The 21493-nt window shown below is 32.8% G+C and overlaps 2 protein-coding genes across 2 annotated transcripts; one reads left to right on the forward strand and one right to left on the reverse strand.

Moving 5' to 3' along the window:
* Positions 1-720: 720 nt before the first annotated feature.
* LOC149612604 (uncharacterized) lies at positions 721-2615 on the reverse strand. The gene is made up of 4 exons (XM_089858389.1): positions 2313-2615; positions 1659-2200; positions 829-1606; positions 721-747 (listed from the first exon to the last, which is right to left on the reverse strand). Exons 1-4 carry the CDS (start codon positions 2613-2615, stop codon positions 721-723), a joined length of 1650 nt encoding a protein of 549 aa, XP_089714515.1.
* A 4400-nt stretch (positions 2616-7015) lies between these two features.
* Positions 7016-8837, forward strand: LOC149612605 (uncharacterized). Its single transcript, XM_089858381.1, has 5 exons — positions 7016-7217; positions 7648-8108; positions 8415-8492; positions 8563-8649; positions 8799-8837. The coding sequence occupies exons 1-2, from the start codon at positions 7019-7021 to the stop codon at positions 7869-7871; spliced, it is 423 nt and encodes a 140-aa protein (XP_089714507.1). The 5' UTR covers positions 7016-7018; the 3' UTR covers positions 7872-8108; positions 8415-8492; positions 8563-8649; positions 8799-8837.
* Positions 8838-21493: the final 12656 nt, after the last annotated feature.

The raw sequence follows: 21493 nt of genomic DNA on the forward strand, positions 1-21493 counted from the left end.
AAAAAAGTTCCCTACATCAATCGTGGATTCTATCTTGCATCCCTCGAAACTAGGTGGCTATGCAAGACTCCCACCTGCTATTCTTCGCGGAAGAAATTTAGAACCTTTAGCTAGAGAAAAATATGAAAAGTTATTCAATGTGAACGTAGAACCCAGTGGATTATCTTTGATGGCAGAGTACTCATTTATTGGTGCTAGTGGAGATGGTTTAATTACGGATGAAATGGAAATTACTCCGGGAGTTTTAGAAATAAAATGTCCCTCTTCAATTAAAGGAACAGACATCAGAAAACTTGAAATTGCAACTATTGTTGATAACTTTCCAGTATTTTGCTTGAAAAGAAATAATAACGGAGTAATTGAGCTAAACAGAAAGTCTCATTATTATTATCAGGTACAAGGAGAGATGGCGGTTAAAAAACTACGCTGGGCAGATTTCGTGCTATACACAGAATCCACGGAAGATGGACTATTTAGGGAAAGAATTTTGTTTGACAGTGAACTGTGGAACACTAAACTTTTTCCTAAGCTTAAAAGCTTTTTCACTAAATATATTGCCCCATTTTTAATGGAAAGTCAAAACTAAGTTCCTTAAACTTGTTAGTGATATTTAACATTTATGCAATCAAAACTACGTTCCTTAAAATTGTTTCTGAAATTTTTTATTTTTGTAATAAAAGTTTTAAGCATGCATACTTCTCTTAAAATTTTTTCAAGAACTTAATCCACCATGGTTACTAAATCCTTCTGTATTTGAGTTAATTAAGCGCACTATTTTTAGTATTTTTACAAAAGTGGTTCATATATGTTTGTTATGTAACAACAAACAGCAAAAATACTGCTTGACATTTTTGCTATTGTTAAGGGCATAATTCCATCAAAAATATGAAATTTCTTAACCCTACCTATCGCTCTCTCTACATGAATTCTTAACTCTGCAATTCTTCGAGTGTCAATAATTTCCTTTTCTGAAAATTGAGGCTTATTTTTTAGAAAAGGGGGCAAATTCAAGGTGCAGTTTTTTTCTTTAAGTAAGTCTTCAATCAAAAAGCCTTTATCAGCAACCACATTATCAAATTCATCTAGCATCATTATTAGTTTTGAATCATTTGTTATAGCTTTATCGGATACCCTTCCTCCCCATCCTTCAGATACAAAAGAGATTACCCCACCAGGAGTAATGCCTACTACAAATTTTATTGTATTATGTTGTTTGTAATTTGAAAATGTAAGATTTTGCGCTATTAACGAAGTCGAACGTTCAATGAAAAGTTCAGTACAGTCTATTATTATTCGCGTATTAGGATATTTTAAATAGCACTGGGGCATGTACTTATCAACTAAAGCTTTAGAAGGAAATGGAAACATTTCTTTTAGTTCTAGTTCCATTAATTTAATCCATGTTTGAAACATGTTGGAAAATGTTGAGGGTGATATGTTGAAACGATCAGCGATGTCTTGCGCGAATAAGCCCACTTTAAGCCTCATCATCACTGCCAAGAACTGGTCAATTAACGGAAGTTTAAAGGACCTCTTTTTTTTCCCAGGATGTTGTGTCTTTTTCCCTTTTTTAAACATCATTTTCTCAGCTTTCTCTTGGAAAAAACTATAAAAAATTGGTTATAACAACCCTAAAATTTTACCAAAAATTTTCACACCTGAAAAGCCTCAGGAATACTGCGTAAGTCGGTAAACCAGTATAGAATTTGGTCATTTCATCATTATCTTTCAACTTATCTGCATTCCAAATTTGCTGTTTCAAGTGTTCTTCCAACTCCGATATCGTTTCACGCAAATTTCTATTTTCCATTTCTAAATCAAGGTAGTCTGTCTGTGTTCCTTCACTAACTCGACTTGTTAATATAGGCGCTGATTTGTGTTCCGATATAAAACAATCACTCTCTATTTGCTCAGATATTTCTTTTCCACCAGATAAAGTTCCACTGCTGGGGACTTGGGTAGGCATATCTTCCCCAAATGACATCAAAGTTTCATTGGCAATTTGAGTAGACATTTCTTTTCCTTCTGACATCAAAGTTTGAGCGGGGATTTGGACAGGCGTTTCGTTAGCTTCAAGATTCACAGTTTCAGAAGTTTCTTTCCCGCTTACATTTCTCTCCATGTAATCATGAAATCTGAGAGAAGTAGCAAGCCTTCTTTCGTGTACACGTTTACTCATAAATTGTTTATACTTTTCATCCTATATTACAATTATTTTTCAAATGTTTTTGTTAGAAAAACCAAGGCTTAACAAAATTATTAGCATTTAACATCTAATAGCATTAAATGCTAGTCACAAAATTATTTTTTACCTTAATTTTGGCTCTATTTTGGGTCCTTGCCGCCCTTTGATGTTCTAGTGGAAGATTGGCTTCTGAAATCTTAATACATTTAGGCAATTTCAAAGTTGGAACCCAATCCGGATCACTGGGCTCCCAGCCTGGAAATCCCGATATACAATGTTCGCTGCATATTCGCGAGTTTACCGTTGATGTATAGTTCTTTCTATTTAATATTCTTCCCCAAAGTTTCACTCTGGCGACCGGAAATCTATGTAATCTAATATTTGGCACTCCACTTCTGCTTTTACAACCGACGACACTACAGCAAACCATCTCTTAATTTTAGTATTTGTGATTAAATTGCAACAGTTAAAACTACCATAGGAATATCTTTATGAAAAATATGCAATGGCGGCTGTTGGATCCGTCCTCCCTTCTACGCATGCGCGATGGAGCCCCCCATTTCACCCCCAATTTTACGTCGAAGTGGCTTATTAGAATTCAGTAATGAATTATCTAAATTAGCTAAGGCTCCCCAAAAGAAATACTTTGACCTCCGTCATGACCCTCTAGAATTTAAGGTAGGAACATTAGTATGGATGGAAACACATCCTTTGTCAAGTACGAAAGGTCAGATTATAAAAAACTTAGTCCTAAATGGGCAGGTCCCTTTAAAATAGTTTCTAAACATTCTCCCGTTGTCTATGAGTTAGAGGATGCTATCTCGGGGCAGAATGTAGGGAAACTTAACATAGATAATTTAAAACTCTACTGGACAAATGTAGCTTCGACAATGCCGGAAATGCCCCCACTTCTAAGTCCAAAGTTACAGATGATCCTGCGCCTAGTCCTTCAGCGGACGGCAGTAGCACGCACCACCAACCGGCGAAGACTTCCTCAGCTGCTTCATCTGATATCTCGACATCTACTACTCTGGACGATAGAGCTGAAGATCAACAAATCATTCCTGCTGCTCCAGAAGTACCTCGTCAACCAACTGACTCTGATAGTGAACCGGGCATGGCCCTTTTTGAAGACCCTCCTCTCCTACTTCGTACCTACCACGATATGCGAGCTTTCCAGCTCACTCATCCAACTGATGACAGTCCGCCTTCTGCGGCAGGGGAGGCTTCCCCGTCTAATCATGAAAATTCAGTCGCGGAAACTATGCTACATACATCAACTTCGAGTTTTACGGAAGAGATTCAAACGCCTGAGCACATTTCTTACAACTCAGTCGCGAAACCAGAACAACTCCAATCACCTTCTTCTGGTTTTTCGGAGGAAATTGTGGCTCCTGAATAGATTTCTCAATCGCAATCCCAATCGCTGCGTGCGTCCGAAAGTTCATCAACCACGTTATCGGAGTCTATAGGAACTCCTCGATTAAACAGGGCTACCTTACCCGATATTTATTTAGAACCTTTTCGATTGGGATGGCGAACGTAGGTGTGCAAAGAGGGCAACGGTTATGCCAGGAGGCAATGAAGTCGATATCTATTATCGCCCTCCAGACAATAAAAGATTAAGGTCTCCTTACGAGGTCCAGGTTTACCTCCAGAACAATAGCATAAAAAACCTAACCAAGGAACATTTTTCGTTCACCCGAGAGCCAATCTCTGTTTTCCCATGGGAGTTTATCTCCCATGCGAATAAGAGACGATACTAATATTATATACTTTCAGATGGCTTCTAATAACCCTATTCCACCTTGGAAATTCGAATGCAAACGAGAACAAGGATTCAAAACAGATCAATGGACAAAACGGAGCAATCCGTAATGATACTAGAGGGATATTGTCCGAAGGAGCCATAAAAGATTATCAAATGCCGCAATTGCGATGATTTTGGCCATGAGGCTAAAGACTGCTATATGCCCAATAAGTATATGAACTCAAACGATTCCTGCTCATCGTGTTACTCGAAGGGACATATCGCTAGTACCTGCCCGTTTGAGGAGGATATACTTTTATTAGAAGACTCTAGAGAAGAAATAAAACAATTTGCAGCTCCTCAGTCCGTCCCGGACCAGTCCCCAGGGTTTCACCCTTTTACACCTCCCTCTTCAATTCAGGGCGAAGCTGACCCTTGGTCATTAACTCGGTTCCTTCCACATCCTCATCGTCAGACGGACGTTAACGCGCCTGTCACTGTGTTTCACAAGTTCAAGGCAGCGATCCTCGCAAGTTCTACTGCCCCAAAATTAGAAAATACGCCGCGCCAGTGGATCCCCCTGGGTGCTAATAACAACGACGACGACGATAGTGAGGACGAAAAAAATTGGGAGCGTTTTGGAACTATGGGGTGGACCCCAAAAACAATCTACCCAAAATATTAATCCTCTCGAAAATCGCGGACGCTAAACATCCTATGATTTGGTCCACTTCAATCTGTTGGCGTTGTCGAAAAATCGGACACCACGTTGTATCCGATTGTCCAGGAAAAAGGAGTAAAGCCTCCTTGGAGAGAAGAGAAGCCCGTCGACTATCCCGATTAGAGAAAAAGCGAAGGGAGGAAGAACTCAGAAAGGAAGATACCTCAACATGAAAAAAAAAATTCTTTTCTTTTTGTGATATTTACAATCTACCCCTGCTAAAACGATTCAGGGTTCCTCGGGGTAACCCCTTTTTTCCTTTTTGATACGATAAAATTTTTTATATAAAAATAGTTCCTAAATAGGGGGGGGTTGTAACATGGCTGCCAGAATTCTTGGAGTTTCTACTCCTCCTTGGATCTGGCAGGGTATATATGCCTCCATGTTACATGCTCCTCCTCCCTACTTTACTTTAGTGATATCACTGCGATCAAAAACGCAGAAGTCAGTCGTTTCTCAATGAGAACTGTTTGGTTTTTATTAGTCAAGAACCGTTAAGTGTACGGGTTTATTCGGGTTTATCCCTTTGTTAACTACTTCAATAAACGTCTAGAAGATTCGTCTTCTATTTTTGGATATTAAACTGTAAGTTGTCTTTAATTCATTTTTATGGCCTTCGGGAGAATCTCCCTTTTTAGTTAAATGCTATTGAGGGTTACAAAGGAGAGTATATAATGGGGCGAGTGGCGTGTCCTGGAGGGGTTAGTCGTCCTTTGAGGTCTGATGAAGATTTCACAAATAAACTTACATCCGAACATCACACAGGGACTTCTATAATACAAAACATTCCAGGACTGAAAATGGTTACTCATTTCCAATTTGAATATATGCATTTAGTTATTTTAGGCTTGATGAAAAAAATTATGCAATCTTGGATTGATTCAAAGAAAACTAGATCGAAATTCCGACTTAAAAACAGGAAATAACAGAAATATCTAGGCAACTTGAGTCACATAAAGAGTACACGTGCTCGGAGTTTGCCCGAAAACCGAGGGGATTGGACGAACTTGATAGATGGAAGGCTACTGAATTCAGACAGTTCCTTCTCTATTCAGGTCCGTTAATCCTAAAAAACGATTTTGCCAAAAAAGTATTTTCAACACTTTCTTAGCCTTCATGTGACAATTAGAATTCTATCAGTGACAGACCAAAGAGAAGATCTTATTAACTTTGCTTCGGAGTTATTAGTTTTTTTGTTAAAGAATTCAAGTCTTTATATGGATCACACCTAGTTAGTTATAACGTTCATGGTCTTTTACATTTATATGGTGATGTGAAAGAGTTTGGGGCTTTAGATAAGTTTAGCGCATTTCAATTTGAAAACCACCTCCAATTTTTGAAAAATTTACTGGAAAAAAAACGACAAACCGTTAAAACAAATAATATATAGAATTTCCGAAAGAAATAATATTCCAGTAAGGTTAAAAAAATTTCATAATCCACATCAGAATGGTGCTTTACCGGAAGGTTTTTTCGGGGAGCAGTTCAAAAAAATTAAACTTGGTACAGAACAGTATTCTATATCCGATTCCAAAAATGACCACTGTTGCATATTAAATGATAATACGGTTGTTGAAGTTGAAAATGTAGTCCGTAGTGAATCATGCAATCTATTTATTGTTGGCCGACAATTCACCAAAGTTGATAATGTTTACCGAGAGCCGTGCGAGTCAGTTATAGTTGGTGAATATGTAGTTGAATTACTTGATCAAGAATTAAAGAAATGGCCAATAGAACTAATATCAAAAAAAGCTCAAAAATATCCAATTGGACAATCAAATGCGTGGTATATAATTGAACTTATTCATAAGGAGATTTGAAAAAAGATTGAAAAGACGCAAGCCTGCAAACCTTTTAGGATAATAAGCATCCGGTTTTTAATTTTGGCACGTACAATGGCAGTCTTTCTCTTATCTCTGAAAACAAACTGTTGAAATAAGATGGAAATTAGCTTTGAAGTTCTGTATTTTTTCTCTACAAATAGAATGTAATTTTCTCAATTTCATATAATTCCAGGCTGTATTTCAGACTAAACCTACTTTAACAATAATGTTACAAAATCTTTATGAAATAAATAGAACCTTTTAGCAGGATATTGTTTCCAATAGATCAAAAATGAAATAATATGAAAACAAGCTTCCATTAATACACAAACATGCACTAAGTAAATCGATTTGCAATTGGTTTTACGATATTTTATTTTTGTATACTATTCTACACAAAATAAAGTTTTCGGAGGAATTTACTACTAGCCTTTTTTATTATGAAGACAGCTAAACGAAGGTTGACCAAATTTTAAAAGAATTTTTTTATACAATTCAATACAATTTTTTAATAACATCTAATTTATATTTCCAGAACTATGGATCGTGGATATTATGTTGTAGAATTTACAAAATCTAACAGTGGTGCTATAGTACCGAAATCGTGGGTTGATTTACATGGACCCGAGAAAGAAGCCAGTTCGTGGCCTGATAAAAATGCCTCAAAACTTTCAAAGACAGGGGCTGATCCAGACGACAAGTGGCCAATTTATGAAATCAAATGCAAATATACATGTGGTAATTTTTTGTTTAATATATCAATTTTCATGGTAGTACACGTTACCATGAGTAAATCATATAATAGCTCTCTATAGGGACCTAATATGATTCACTCATATATTAAAGATGAGGAATATAATAAAACGGTCCTCAACGAGTTCCAACATGGATAACTTTTATTCTAGGTTGTTTATTAGTATTTCAAGTTAATTTTTAAACCAGTATAAATATATCAAGGTAAAAGCGTACTCCAATGAAATTTTTCCAAAATATATTTTAACACTTTCATTTATCTTTGAGGGTTTGATATGTAGATGCGCTTATATTTTTGTGCTTATTGAAAAATTTCATCTTGGGTCTTCATTCCTTTGCCTTAACTGCTAAAACAGAAAATGAAGAGGCGCTAATTTGTAAAATCTAATTTTTACCAATCTTTACATTCTTCCAGATACATATGAAATAGCGGATAAAAAATTGAACAGTTATTTGGAGGGAAAGGAGACAGCGAGTTCCAGCAATGAGGAAATAAACAATAAAAATAGTAGGAAACCAACTGATAGTCCATTATCATCAGAGGACGAAGCGGATGAGCCACCTTCAAAAATGCCAGTTTTCGACGCTACATTTCCCAAGAACAAAAAAAATAATGGTATTGGAAGTATTTTATATTGAAGCGAGGGGCCAGTCACGAACCATAATATATGTATGTGCTGTAACTTAGACTTCAGAAAAGAGATTAGGCGACAATAGAAAAATGACTAAAATATCCCATAATTAATGTGCAAGGAATATGAAAATGATTAGCCCCTTTCTTTTAAGTCTATCAAATATTATCTAAACCTTGTTTAACCGCAGCTAAAATCATTAAGTCATTCTCAACTAATTCTTCAAAAAGTTCAAAAAAATCAAGTAAGAATATTTGTATTACATTGAAGATTACTTATCACAGTAGTCTAAAAAATTTTATTATGAGTCCCTTTGACTTTCGGGAACCTATAGTATAGCATGTTAATAAAACGCTTCTATTGGCGTCGGAATAAATATGTGTGCTATCTCATATTAGATAACCCGCAGGAGATTTTTGCACTAATTAAATAATAAAAATCACAAATATAAAACATTTCATGAAATGGTTTTTTAGACGTCTGTTTTATGCAAATTAATTGAAATGATTATATGAAATAAATTAAATCCTTGTTTTTTCGTATATTTTAGGTAAAAGTCCCAGAAAAACATTGAAAAAAAGAAATTTATTTGGGTTAGAAAGATCAAAAGAATTAGTTGTAAATAATGGTATAAAAATATGAATTTGTATAAAGGTTTTAAATTATTGAAAGCTAACCATGTGGATTTTCTTTCAAAGACCCTTGTACTGAGTTGGAAGATTTCGATAGACCCACTTCTTCATTTTTACCAGAAGAGATTCTAGAGCCAGGCACAAGTGATGAAGGTAAGTTGTTTTATAACTTTTATTAAGTGTTCGTGGTGAATGTTTTTTATTAGGAATTCAGTGAATATTTACGAAGGCTATTCTATCACGTTAAGATATATTTCTAACAAATAAACTGGTAAAATTAAAGTTTTTATATTTTAATTTAGAAATTGTAATTAAAAATAAAAATAAAATCGATGTGGGAGAAAATCAAAACGGACGCTAATGAAGGTAAATAATCTTCGAGCTATTCTTTGAAAAACAATGCAAGGAAGAATTGGTATACTAGGCTTAGAATTCGATCCCACTAGACAATATGGCTTTTAAAAGGAAGAGAGTCGGTTAATTTTACCGGAAAATTACCTATTTTCACATACCGTATTTTAAATTACCGCAGTAAATAACCATAAATTACCACCGAACGGCGAAAGGAACTTAGTACCAAAAGTTTATTAGTTTTCAAGTTTACTGAATAATTATTTACATTAGTGTAGCGTCTCTACAGTCACACATTGGTGGACCGTTTCATTACATATCGAATTAAGTTCAGTTACCGTTTGCCGTTATTAGAAAATTTATCCTGTTATTTACGCGCTTAATTACCTATTTTTAAGATACGGTATTTTTACATCCCTGGGCTTTATTTCTTTGAATTTCTGATAACAATTTGGCAATTCATTGACCGCCGCTAAAATCTGCTTTCCACTTGGTGAACTCGTGAACCAGATATGTGCGCACCCGTTTCATTTCTCAGTAAAAATTCCAACAAAACACCAAGTGGGATACTGCTGGCAAACCGACCTGTAACTTATAATAGCAACGAAAACTATATAACCGTTATCGAAATTTTTAACCTAAACTGTAAATAATATTAAATAAGCGAAAATATTTGTTCTGTATAGATCCTAGCTCGCTCAGTCGAGATAACGATATTTCTGCAGGTACTGTTTGTAAGCTTCTGGCGTTCTTAGTTTTATAGTATATTCTGTTTTTATTAGGGATCATAGAAAAGTCTCCTTTTTGTACTCCTGTACACACAAAACAAGTTCGTCCTGTAACTCTAGGTGATCAAAAAGACAATTTTATTGTTCCTATAAATTCGTTAATAGAAACAGAAACCATATTATTTTACAGATCGCTAATCTGCTCTCAGTGTTGATCGCGAAAATTCCACAGGTAATGTTCAGAACTTGTAAATAACAAGAGCCAAAAATTTATATGCTGTTAGTTATTTCAGATTCATTTCAATGCAGAGATAAATTGGTCATGGTTAATCAAGGTAAATATTGGAATGAAACTAAACGTTGGCAATTTTCGTAGAGGATTAAATATGCAAAGGTTTCGAAGGGTTGAACATATAGCAAAATTTTATTAGATGTATAAAAACTTAGTTTTGAGTATTTAAACCAAAAACTTTGAATGAAAATTTGAAACGATAACTCTAGCTCCATTTATTTCATATTTAAAGGGAGGGTGAAATGGAAAATTAGGTGATTTTTTATCGTTTCTTCTACTAATAATACCAATCACCATCGAGAAACATCCAAGAAAAAACATCGAATGATTTTAAATCTTCAATTTATTGGAAATTTTATGGATAATTTCAAATAAGTACCTCCGACCAATCGCGTAACGCCCTGCCTTTTTATTAACCAAATTCCTGTGGCACGCTCTGTGTCTAATGAAATTTATCGGCAGATTTGATAACATTTGCGCGCGATGTGACAATCGTGGTGCGAGACATTTAGTTTGCCTTGAAAATTTTGTTAACAAAAACGCAGGGAGTCACGCGATTCCTTGGGGGTACTTATTTAAAATTATATATAAAGTTTCAGACTAATTGTAATTTTAAAATCATTCGGTGCTAGTTCTTGGATGTTTCAGTATGCTGATTGGTCGTATAATTTGTAGAATAATATATAAAAATTTACTTGATTTTCCTTATCATCCTCCCTTTCATAGAGTTTATAGTTTAGCTTAAGGTCTATCTTCAGAGTTTCTTCAATATAGATCTATAGTGAAATTAAATATTCCTATTTTTCTCAAGTGAATTATGCATGTAAATGAACTCATATTTAACTTACTTGCTAAAACGTCCTATTTGAATTTTTTAGCAACAATTAACCGGCTTGACAGAAATATGGAGTTATTAAAAATGGAAAATGCTCAAATTCTCCAAACACTTGGAACAATTTTAAGAAAATTGAATGCCAAAGATACACCAGCAACTGAGATAAATGAACAATTTAATAATGAAACAAGGAAGAAGAGTTTTAAACTACCGTTAACCACGACAAGTGATCTTTCAGAATTAGAAGAAAAACTAACTTCAGAAAGTCACAGAGCCCAAATGGTGAGACCCATATTATTTATATTATTTCATGATGGAGATATGAAATAAGTATTATCATGCTATAGCAATTTCCTTAAGGGATTTCTTGTGGTGTTAGATTTAAGTTGATTTAGAAAATTTCAGAGTGAAAATCCTAACTATAATTTAGTGGTCGCAGATGTAAATATTTAATTAAATTTAGCAGAGGCTAAGTTAGACTTATAATTCACAAACATTTGTCCAATTTGCTTTGAGGGCTTTATTATTATTTAGAAATCCCGATGAGAAAGAAAAATAAAGTAGTTGCTGAGTCAGAATTTCAATAAAATATATATAATTTTGTGCTTACATATATATATATCAAAATAAATTTTAATAAGAGGTCATTGTCCGGGCCGTTAAATTTAAAAAAGTCTTAAAATTTTAACTTATATTTTTGTTTTAGGCAAATATTCTGAAACAAATTGGAGGAACTCATTTATCTGACTGCATAAAACGAATTCTTAGGATAACATTTAGTGATCGTTTGGCATCTCAGTTCTCTTGGGAAGGAAAGAAGGGAAAGAAACCACTGAAAGGGCTAAATTTAATTAAATTAATTATAGGTACTCATTTTTAAAATAAGTAACATTTATTTCAGAAAATTTATTTTTCATTTTTATTATTAGATGTTGCCTTAAACGATAAAACTCTGAAAGATGTTACTGAAAAAGCCATAGAACGCGAAGTTAAAGAATGGTTTAGACACGCGAAAGGTCGTGCCGACCAAAGAGATAAAAAAAATGCTGAAAAAAATAAAGAAATTGAAACATTGTAAAATTTGACTTTCAATGTGGAAATCAAAAATAATTAAAGAGCACCACTATATTATAATAGTTTTTATTATTTCATAATTTCCTGTAAAAATCCTTACAGAGTCCTTGGTTAATCCATTGGATGTAAGTATTTAATCCATGATACATCTGTATTAAATCCAACCATTATCTCGTTAAAGTGAACAGAAAGTAGATAATACGTCTATTGCTAGTTGTAAATATGTACACAACAAAGATTACTAAAATCCCAAGTTCATCCACGCTATATCCTAACAAACTCCAAAAAGACCTCCCACGGATATAGTTTGGATGTTAGGTGGACGGACATATGGAGAGTCAGATGATGTCAAAAGTACATTTTTACCGAAAATCTGGATATCCCAGGGATATGACTTTAATCCATAATATATGTCTGTCGTACGTATTATGGACGTATTTGTGTTGGGTGGGAACTCAGGAGGTCCCTAAATTATTACGGAAGGTTACAATATTATCATTTCTCATTACTGTTCAAGCTTTTCTCTTTTCTGTTCTATAGTTTCTCGTTTCTGTTCAAACGTTTCATAAAACTGTTCCATCGTTTCGTATTATTTTCAAATCTTTCTTATTAGTCAAACTTTTCTATTTTTGTCTAAAGTGTATTTATCGTTTTCCATTTTTAGAACATATGACCGTACAATATGAATTCGTTAAAAAAATTCGGTAATTAAAAGTCATGCTGTTGACTAGAAAGAGATTAAAAGCGATGATATCTTACAAATTGAATATGTCTAAAATGTGTCGAAGGAACCGCCGCGAGTTGTGGGGGAAATGACAATCTCCAGCAAGTAACCAGGGGGAGCAATGAAACGAATCTTTCTCCACTACCGTTCATAATAATTAATTTTAGTTTTGGTATTTTCTTAGTTTGGCTTCAAATTTATTTATAGGGGTATAAATAATAGAAAACGCTGTAAATGACTAAAGTCATGCTAAAATGTAATTGATTCAGTCGCTCTGTAACTAATACAGCGGTTGAAAATAGCATTAAACGGCTACACTTAAAATGGTCAACAAAAGACTGAACATAATCGAAAAAGTCTTTAAAACTTACAGCTAAAAACCGATTACAACTGAAGGGAAGGGTCCCGACAGGCTTGTTTTACGTCTATTCGCAACCAGGAAAACTGCTGTAGACTTATATGATAGCGCTAAAGTACTTTGGTTCGCAATTTCCTTCACATTTCGAGCGCCATGGTGATAGTAGATCTTGTCGTAATCGGTGAAGTTGGACTGCAAAACCGAGTGTATTCAATTCTCGAGTCATTCTCGAACTAGCTCTCAGTAAGTCTCTAGCATTTCGAAGTATAGGCAGTGTCATACTTATTGAAACATATCTGATAAACTTTTGATAACTGTATATACAATACTGGCCCTTTTATGACCAAAAATGTTTCAATTTTCTATCTTTTATGGTGGTTAAAATATATTTAGGATCGAGACGTGACAGTATTAGATCAAAAGATCTTATTGAGATGAATGAGTAAAGCTTTTTTAAGATGCCTTTTTAGGCCTAACCAATTGTTTATTCAAAGTTTAGGAAAATAAAAGCAGTAATATTAATGCCTAACAGAAGCAGATAAAAATTTATGGAGCGCTCGAAGTTGACTTCCCGTACAAAAATTTTAAGCTGTAATTCATCTGCACACGCGCTTTTTTATCGCTACCACGCTGTAACCATTAAGGCTTCATTTCTGCAGCTCAAAAAACGGAAACATTTCACAGCAATTCTAGAACTGCAAATTGACTGCCGTTTCTACATTTTCTGTTTGTTAACTGTTAACTGTCTAGACTGGCAGAAATGTGCAGCGCAATTCTGCAAACGCTATGCAAAGGTAGAAATACCAGCTGTTAGTTTAAAACTGTAATTTGACCGTTTTTATAGATATGTTACAGGTCTGCAAACGTGATGGAAAAGTAGATATTCAGCTACCAACTTAAAACTGTAATTTAACCACATTTAGAGAGATATATTGCAGGTATTCAAAAGTAGGAAATTATACTTTTGAATACCTGCAATATGTCTACAAATGTGGAATAGTTACAGTTTTAAATAGGCAGCTGGATTTCTACTTTTCCATCACTTTTTCAGACTTGTAACATGTCTATAAATATGGTCAAATTACAGCTTTAAATTGGCAGCTGGATTTCTACTTTTCCATCACTTTTTCAGACTTGTAACATGTCTATACATGTAGTCAAATTACAGTTTTAAATTGGCAGCTGGATTTCTGCTTTTCCATCACTTTTTCTGACTTGTAACATGTCTATAAATATGGTCAAATTACAGTTTTAAATTGGCAGCTGGATTTCTACTTTTCCATCAATTTTTCAGACTTGTAACATGTCTATACATGTAGTCAAATTACAGTTTTAAATTGGCAGCTGGATTTCTGCTTTTCCATCACTTTTGTAGACCTGTTACATGTCTATAAATGTGGTCAAATTGCAGTTTTAAATTGGCAGCTGAATATCTACTTTTGCATAAGTTTTGCAGATCTGTAACATGTCTATAACTGTCGTCAAATTACAGTTTTAAACTAGCAGCTGTTATTTCTACTTTTGCATCGCGTTTGCAGAATCGCGCTGCATATTTCTGCCAGTACAGACAATTAACAGATAATAAACAGAAAATGTAGAAACGGCAGACAATTTGCAGTTCTGGAATTGTTCTTAAATTTTTTTTGTTGTTGCAGAAAATGTAGCCTTAATGTATACCTATTACAGCGTGATAGCGATGAAAAAGCGCGTATGCATATGAATTACAGCCTAAAATTTTTGTACGGGTGCCCTTCCGGGGCGAAACTCATTTCGCAGTGCCGTAACGGCGCTATTCGACTATAATTCAGACTCTACCGAATTGCCGTACTAACAATATTTTTCTTTATTTCTATATACCTATACTTTCATATTTGTAGTTTTTTTATTTAATATTTTGTTCTTGTTGTAATCCTTCACACTTTACCGACGAGGGAGGTTGTACATAAGCCCATGGCTTCACGACCCTTTACCTCATGTCTCTCTCAAATAAATAAATAAGATAAAGGCGCCATGTCGACTTTGTCAACCTGGATATATAATGTTAAAGACCCATCAGTCAGATTAAAATTGTCCTTCCATTGGCTTAATTTTTCCTTCATCAGTCAAATTTTCAACTCATCTAGCTAATATTTCCCTCATCTGCTAAATTTACAATTCTTGCAGTTAATTTCTTGCTCATCTGCGAAATTTTTATTTAATCTGGTTAATTTTTCCATCATATGCTAAATATGTTATTCATCTACTTAATATTTCCTTCATCTGCTAAATTTTCTCACCATCTCTAAGTTTTTATTATTATTCTAAAAATGTTCTTATTAAGATTTAGTACTTAAAATTTTCTTATTTTTGTTCCAACGTTTCTTATTGTTCTTCAAAATTTTCTCATTTCCGTTCAAACGTTCCTTATTTCTGTTCCAACTCTTCATATTACTCTTCAAACATCTTTAACTTCTGGTTATCGTTCTTATTACCGTTCAAGCTTTTCTATTGAAACTTTTGTTATTAATGCTGAAAGGATTCCCATTTCTGTTCAAGAAGTCTGTTTATTTTTGATCTAGCTTTTCATATTTTCGTTGAACCTTTTCTTATTTCTGTTCAAACCCTTCTTTTTTCTGTTCAAACTCTTTCTTTTCTGTTCAAACTCTACCTCTTTCTGTTTAAACTTTTCTTGTTTCGGTTCCAACCTTTCGTGTTTCTGTTCAAACCTTTCGTGCGTCTGTTCAAAGTTTTCTTATTTATATTCAAACTCTTTCTTGTTCTCGTTTAAACTTTTCTTAATTCTTTTCAAACACTTCTTAATCCTGTTCAAAGATTTCTTAATTCTGTTCAAATATTTCTTAATTCTGTTCAAATATTTCTTAATTTTGTTCAAACATTTCTTATTTCTGTTCAAACATTTCTTAATTCTAATCAAACATTTCTTATTTCTGCTCAAACATTTCTTAATTCTGTTCAAACATTTCTTAATTCTTATCAAACATTTCTTATTTCAGTTCATACATTTCCTATTTCCGTTCAAACATTCCCGATTTCCGTTCAAAGCTTCACAATTTCCTGTTCGGTTTAAACTTTTCTTGTTTCGATTCCAGCTTTTCTTATTTCTGTTCAAACTTTTCCTCTTTCTGTTCCAACCTTTCGTGTTTCTGTTCAAACTGTTCGTGTTTTTGTTCTAATTTTTCTTATTTCTGTTCAAACTCTTCGTATTCCGTCGCAAACTTTTCTTGTTCCGATTCAAACTCTTCGGGTTCTGGTTTAAACTTTTCTTAATTCTGTTCGAATACTTCTAAATCCTGTTGAAACATTTCTTATTTCTGTTCAAACATTTCTTATTTCTGTTCAAACCTTTAACATTTTTGTTCAAGCATTTCAAATTTCTGTTCAAACATTTCTTATTTCAGTTCAAACATTTCTTATTTCAGTTCAAACATTTCTTATTTCAGTTCAAACATTTCTTATTTCAGATCAAACATTTCTTAATTATGTTCAAACATTTCTTAATTATGTTCAAACTTTTCTTAATTATGTTCAAACATTTCTTAATTATGTTCAAACATTTCTTATTTCAGTTCAAACATTTCCTATTTCTGTTCAAACATTTCCGATTTCCGTTCAAATTTTCCCGATTTCCGTTCAAAGCATCACTATTTCCGTTCAAAGTTTCACTATTTCCTTACAAAATTACACTATTTCTGTTCAAAGTTTCACTATTTCAGTTCAAACTTTCACTATTGCTGTTCGAATTTATAAAGTTAATGTTCAAAGTTTCACAATTTATGTTCAAACTTCAAAGTTTCACTATTTATGTTCCAAGTTTCCCCATTTGTGTTCAATTTCTCTCTATTTCTGTTCAAACATCCCCATTTTTGTTAAATTTTTCTCTATTTCTGTTCAGACATTTCTCATTTCTGTTCAAACCTTAGTTATTTCTGCTGAAACGTTTTTTATTACTGTTCAAACTTTTTTATTTCTGCTGAAGTGTTTTTATTACTGTTCAAACTTTTACTTCCGCTGTAACGTTTCAAACTTTTCTTATTTTGTTGCAAGTTTATTTATTCTGTTTCCCAAGCTTTTCATGTTTCTGTTTTTATTTTCATTATTTCTTTTCAAACTTTCCAATTTCGGTACAATCATTTCTCTTTTTTTGTTAAAAATATTGTAACCATGCTTGCGAGATATCTGAACTCGCCCCACGTGGCCATAAAAGCCTTGGCTACAACTAAGATTAAATTACTCCCGTTACTTAGGTTCAAACGTACTTTTATTAAACTAAACTAGATACCGACTTGTATTTATTTAAAATTAAAGAACTTAAAGTTTAAACATAATTACAAATTGAAGAAGAAGTCCAATCCCAGGCTCAAAGCCCTATGCTCGAGCATACTACTACATCCTTGTAGTGGAGAGTGACTGACTTATAATGATAAGCAGTCGAACCTTTTAGAGTAAGGGAAAGGTCAAAAGTAACACAGGGTGTTAATCCTCTCTGGAGCAGAAACTCAGGAGGTCCCTAAATTATTACGGAAGGTTACAATATTATCATTTCTCATTACTGTTCAAACTTTACTCTTTTCTGTTCTATAGTTTCTCGTTTCTGTTCAAACGTTTCATAAAACTGTTCCATCGTTTCGTATTATTTTCAAATCTTTCTTATTAGTCAAACTTTTCTATTTTTGTCCAAAGTGTATTTATCGTTTTCCATTTTTAGAACATATGACCGTACAATAAGAATTCGTTAAAAAAATTCGGTAATTAAAAGTCATGCTGTTGACTAGAAAGAGATTAAAAGCGATGATATCTTACAAATTGAATATGTCTAAAATGTGTCGAAGGAACCGCCGCGAGTTGTGGGGGAAATGACAATCTCCAGCAAGTAATCAGGGGGAGCAATGAAACGAATCTTTCTCCACTACCGTTCATAATAATTAATTTTAGTTTTGGTATTTTCTTAGTTTGGCTTCAAATTTATTTATAGGGGTATAAATAAAAGAAAACGCTGTAAATGACTAAAGTCATGCTAAAATGTAATTGATTCAGTCGCTCTGTAACTAATACAGCGGTTTAAAATAGCATTAAACGGCTACACTTAAAATGGTCAACAAAAGACTAAATACTGGTTTTAGGGTCACGATAAATGGCAAAACAAATGATTCGAAATGACAAAAATTAGAATGAAAGTCGTGCTACTCTATTTAAATGGTGTTGAAAGCGATTTCAAATGAATAAAAATGTGAGACATATTGATGTTAAGCAGCTAAATGTAGCTTAAAGTTTAATTAATTGACTAAACCCCAATCAAACGTTCCGTCAAAACACTAAAAAGTCGTTTAAAGTGCTATTAAAAGACTAAGTTTTAATTTAAAGTGATGTGAAAGGGCGAAAAATGTAAATAAAAGTTAGGTTTCTTTTCACTAAAACACGAAAAAAGGCTAAGTTAAATGAATAAAATGCTATTGATAAATGGCAGGAACTCAAATGAAGGGAAATTTAAATTACTAAAAAAGTGGTCGAAAGTGTTGTTAGTTTACTAAAATGCGGATAAACCTACAGTAAAATGAAAATATTCGACTAAAATTAATTAAAAATGACTAATAAACTGGAGCAAAATGTGGTTAAACTACTAAAATCTTGTTCAAAACGTTTTCAAAAGAATAAATTTCAACAAAAAAAAGTAACGTGAAATGACTAACAATGCATTGGCTTAAGGCTGAAATACGCTTGAAAGCATTCTTTAAAAAAATATAAAGTAATTGATATTGTTGTTAAGAGACTAAAATTTAAAATAAATTTGTGATATTAAGGTTGTCTTTAGTTTCAGGAAGTCTGACAAGGCGCCTTAGACATTAAGGTATGAAGTTTGATAAGTAGGCCTTGTGCATTTGAATTTGTGGCCCTCACCTTATGTGTAGTTCACCAAAGTTTGACGTATTTTCCCAACATTGAATTTAATACCAATCTCGCAAAAGAAGGAAAATTCCCTTAACTTTTCAGAGAAAGGACAGACCTACGATAAAAGTGAAATGAAGAAATTCGAATATAAATTTTATCAAAAATGACTATTAAAGTGGATTAAAATGTTGTTAAACTTCTAGAATGTTGTTGAAAACATTTCCACATGACTAAATGTCAACAATAATGTTACGTGAAATGACAACAATGAAATAAAAGTTACGCATTTCAGCTAAAATATACTTGAAATGGATATTAAAAGATACAAAGTCATGATATTATTGCTAAAAGACTAAAATTTTAAATCCATTTAAGATATTAAGTTTATCGTTAGTTTCAGGAAGTGTGACAAGGGGCCTCAGACATTTCGGTAGGAAGTTTGAAACATGGACTTAGGGAATTAGGGTTTGAGTCCCCCATTTTATGTGTAATTCAATAAAGTTTGACATATTTTTCCAACACTGACTAGAATAAAAAATCCCGCCAAAGCAAGAAAAAATACTATGTTTGCATGGAAAGGACTGACTCAAGAGTCCTAGGACCTAAGGGGGGGCGCCACCCTCGAATAAAAACCAAATACGCCAGTATCAATGACATTTGTATTTTTTAATATTCGTTTCAAGTATATTTTAGCTGAAATGTGTAACTTTTATTTGCATTGTTTTTCTTTTCACGTATCATTTTTGTTAACATTCAGTCATTTGAAAATGTTTTCAACAACATTCTAGAAGTTTAACAACATTTTAATCCACTTTAATAGTCATTTTTGATAAAATTTATATTCGAATTTCTTCATGTCAAACTAATAACACTTTAAAAAGTTTGAACAGAAACGAGAAGCCTTTGGACAGAAAAGAGGAAAGTTTGAACAGAAACGAGAAACCTCCGAACAGTCATTAAGATAAGTTCGAACAGGAATATTAAAAGTTTGAAAAAAAGTTACAAAAGATTGAAGATTACAACCAAAAGTTTGAGCAGTAATAAGGAATAATTTCAACAAAAATGTGAAAACGCTGAGCAATAATAAAGAATAATTTGAATAAAAATGTAAAAATGTTGAGTAATAATAAGGAAAGATTGAAAATTAGTAACCAAAGTTCGAACAGTAATAAGAATCGTTTAAAAAATAATAACGAAAGTTCGAACAGTAATGAGGACAAGTTTGAAGAAAAATATGAAAAGTTCAAAGAGAAATAATAATATTTCTCACAAAAAAGAGAAATGATTGTACCGAAATTGGAAAGTTTGAAAAGAAATAATGAAAATTAGAACAGAAACATGAAAAGCTTGGGAAACAAAATAAATAGACTTGCAACAAAACAAGAAAAGTTTGAAACGTTTCAGCAGAAATAACAAAGGTTTGAACAGAACTAAGAAATGTGTGAACAGAAATAGGGAAAAAATTTAACACAAATGGGGAAACTTTGAATGTAAATAGTGAAACTTTGAACAGCAATAGAGAAACTTTAAACATAAATAGTGAAAGTTTGAACTGAAATAGTGAAACTTTGAACAGAAATAGTGAAACTTTGAACGGAAATAATGAATTTTTGAATATAAATAATGAAACTTTGAACGGACATTGTGAAACTTTGAACGGAAATAAGAAATATTTGAACTGAAAAACAAAATGTTTGATTAGAATGAAGAAATGTTTGAACTGAAATAAGAAATGTTTGAACTGAAATAAGAAATGTTTGAACTGAAATAAGAAATGTTTGAACTGAAATAAGAAATGTTTGAACTGAAATAAGAAATGTTTGAACTGAAATAAGAAATGTTTGAACTGAAATAAGAAATGTTTGAACTGAAATAAGAAATGTTTGATTAGAATGAAGAAATATTTGATTAGAATGAAGAAATCTTTGATTAGAATGAAGAAATATTTGATTAGAATAAAGAAATATTTGAACTGAAATAAGAAATGTTTGAATTGAAATAAGAAATGTTTGAATTGAAATAAGAAATGTTTGAATTGAAATAAGAAATGTTTGAATTGAAATAAGAAATGTTTGATCCAAAATAAGAAATGTTTGAACAGCAATAAGAAATGTTTGAACAAAATAAGGAAATATTTGAACAGAATTCAGAAACCTTTGAACAGGATTAAGAAGTGTTTGAACAGAATTAATAAGAGTTAGAACCGAACACGAGGAGTTTGAACAGAAAAAGAAAACTTTAAACAGACGCACGAAAAGTTTGAACAGAAACAGGTAGAGTTTGAACAGAAAAAAAGGGGTTTGAACAGAAAAAAAGGGGTTTGAAGAGAAATAAAAAAAGTTTCAACGGAAATAAGAAACGTTTCAGAAGAAATAACAAAAGTATCAACAGAAAAAACAAAGGTATCAAAAGAAATAAAAAATTTTGGAAGGGAAATAAGAAAATCTTGAACGGAAATAAGGTAAATTTGAACGAAAATCAGGTAATTTTAACGAAAATCAGGTACATTTGAACGGTAATAAGGTAAATTTGAACGGTAATAAGGATGTTAACCAGAAGTAACAGTTGTTTGAAGAGTAATATGAAGAGTTAGAACAGAAATAAGGAACGTTTGAACGGAAATGAGAAAATTTTGAAGAATAGTAAGAAAAGTTAAAAAATTAGAAAATTTTAAGCACTAATTACAACAGTATGAACCTTAATAAGAAAATTTTAAGAATAATAATTAAAACTAAGCAGATGATGGGAA

The sequence above is a fragment of the Phalangium opilio genome, unplaced genomic scaffold (assembly GCF_054372755.1).
Source record: "Phalangium opilio isolate 3A_F unplaced genomic scaffold, DU_Popi_V2 ptg000240l_1, whole genome shotgun sequence".
Taxonomy (NCBI): Eukaryota; Metazoa; Arthropoda; class Arachnida; order Opiliones; family Phalangiidae; genus Phalangium; species Phalangium opilio.